The sequence below is a fragment of the Aptenodytes forsteri genome, unplaced genomic scaffold (genome assembly GCF_000699145.1).
Source record: "Aptenodytes forsteri isolate BGI_AS27 unplaced genomic scaffold, ASM69914v1 Scaffold36, whole genome shotgun sequence".
In the NCBI taxonomy this organism is placed as follows: Eukaryota; Metazoa; Chordata; class Aves; order Sphenisciformes; family Spheniscidae; genus Aptenodytes; species Aptenodytes forsteri.
In genome coordinates this window covers 2,283,065-2,285,025 of record NW_008795477.1, presented here as the reverse complement: position 1 = coordinate 2,285,025, position 1,961 = coordinate 2,283,065, and the positions used below count along the sequence as shown (strand labels likewise).

Here is a 1,961-nt window from a genome sequence, read left to right as displayed (position 1 = left end):
AATCCCTCTTATCAGTTTTAAGGAGATAAGATCTCAAGATCTGTTCCAGCCTTTAAAAAAAAAAAAAAAAGCCCCTCTCCCAACCCCCCAACCCAATCCAAACCCCAAATGCATTCAGTTTTAATAAGCTAAGGTGCTATCACAGAATAAAAATCAGTCTCTAAAAATAATGAGCTGTATGTTTACAGTGTCCCTTTAACACCATAGTCTTGATATGATTTTTGTAAATAAATAACAGAATAGAAACATAATATTTTTTTGCGGGGACTTTTTTGTTGGGTTTGTTGTTTGTTGTTTTTTTTTTTTTTTTAGTGTTTTGTTATTTGAAGTTTCCTTGGCAATAAGCCAGTTCAAAGATTTCTCAAAAAAGGGAATAGCAGTTGGTTTGTGAATCATTAAATAATTCCAATCCCCACTCCCTTGCTGGAATTTTCCCTCCCCCCTCCCATTTTAATATCCATCTTGCCATGCCAGGTGTTGAGTGTACTGAAGGACTTTAAAAAGAAATGAAATAAAGTTGAAAGTACCTATTTCAAATTTCAACAACTGACTTCTTTTTTAAAAGCATTGTTACTGCAATGGAACAGTTTCACGTTCAGTCTTTGTTTTAGTTAAACATTTTTAATTGGACTGTGGAAATGGAGCTCGGGTATTTTACCCAAGTTAAATCAATGGCTAACGTACAACTCGAATGAGAAATGTACAATTTGAACTGACCATTTAAAGAGACGATTTGTCACACACAGTTTGCATCCATGCAGACTGAGAGCTTTATAATTACATTATGTACAAAAAAAAAAATTTTTTTTTTATTTTATTAAGGCAACCACAACTTGGAGAACATGTCCAAAGTGGCATTAATACAATTGCAGTGGTGATACCCTTTGAACATTTTTATTTTTATTTTCAGATAAGAACACTTATTCCTTTTCTTTTTTAAGAAATAATTGCCAAGAAAGAACCTATTTTCCATAGGGTTTTGTTCTCTATTTTTTTAAAACAATCTACTTTATCTAATTCCTTTAAAAGAACGTATCAAGGCATTGCTACCCAATGCAAATTATTCAGATCCTGGATTTCCCATCAATTTCACTGGGAATTGCAGGTGGTAAGAACTGGTAGGTTTGGGCCCTGTCTTTTTACTCTATTTTTTCTGTCCTATTTTTTTCTTTTATTTTTTTATATTACTTTTTTTTGTGATTTTGTCCATGTTTACTATAACTCTATTCCCCAGAAGTGTCTTGCTGTTCTCTACTCATATGTACCGAGCATCAAAACAACTTGGTTGATGGATGACCCCTTTTTCACATGCCATTGAAAATGCCAAGTTGCTTCATAGAAACGTGCTATCGTAACTGAATATCCATGTACACCTTATTTTAAATGCTGTGATATTCCATCGTTCCTTGGGATAGCACTTGGAATGAGTGTGCGCGTGTGTAAGGCTCTACTTTTCTATTGCCTATATTGCAGCTAGTTGTAACTAGGCAAGTAAATGAGAAAGAAATATATAGTTCTAGCAGGAGTCAGGCATTTTGGGTTATGCTGCCCCAAAGCCTGGCAGGTATATAAAACTGGAAAAGAAAAAATTCAAACAGATTATAACCAAGATCACAGTTGAGAAAATTACACTATTTTTTTGTTGGTTTTTCTTTTTTGTTTCTTTTTTTTCTTTTTTACAGTGATTTCTACTATGGTATGGTTACTCTTAGTTTCACCTGGCCCGCCAAACAGAATCGGAGTCGAGCATGTAGCCCTAGTGACAACGTTCAGCTCTCTGCGAGGACGACCTCCCGCCTCCGGGTACGGTGTGAGAACAGCAATGCTGAGATGTTGATTAGTTTTGGAAACTCTGCAAAGTAGACGCTCTCCCCAGCTTTGACACACATCCCCCGCCCCCCTTACCCCCCACCTTTCCTGCACCCTTTCCCCCTCTTTCCTCGGGGGGCTGGGAGCAAAGC

The 1,961-nt window shown here is 36.6% G+C and overlaps 1 protein-coding gene across 1 annotated transcript in view; it reads right to left on the bottom strand.

Moving 5' to 3' along the window:
- Window positions 1-1,769: 1,769 nt before the first annotated feature.
- SETBP1 (SET binding protein 1) overlaps window positions 1,770-1,961 on the bottom strand; it is a 248,370-nt gene continuing 248,178 nt past the window's right edge. The window contains exon 7 of the mRNA XM_009281184.2: window positions 1,770-1,797. Within this exon, the coding sequence (XP_009279459.1) occupies window positions 1,770-1,797 (28 nt within the window). The remainder of the gene's footprint in view (window positions 1,798-1,961) is intronic.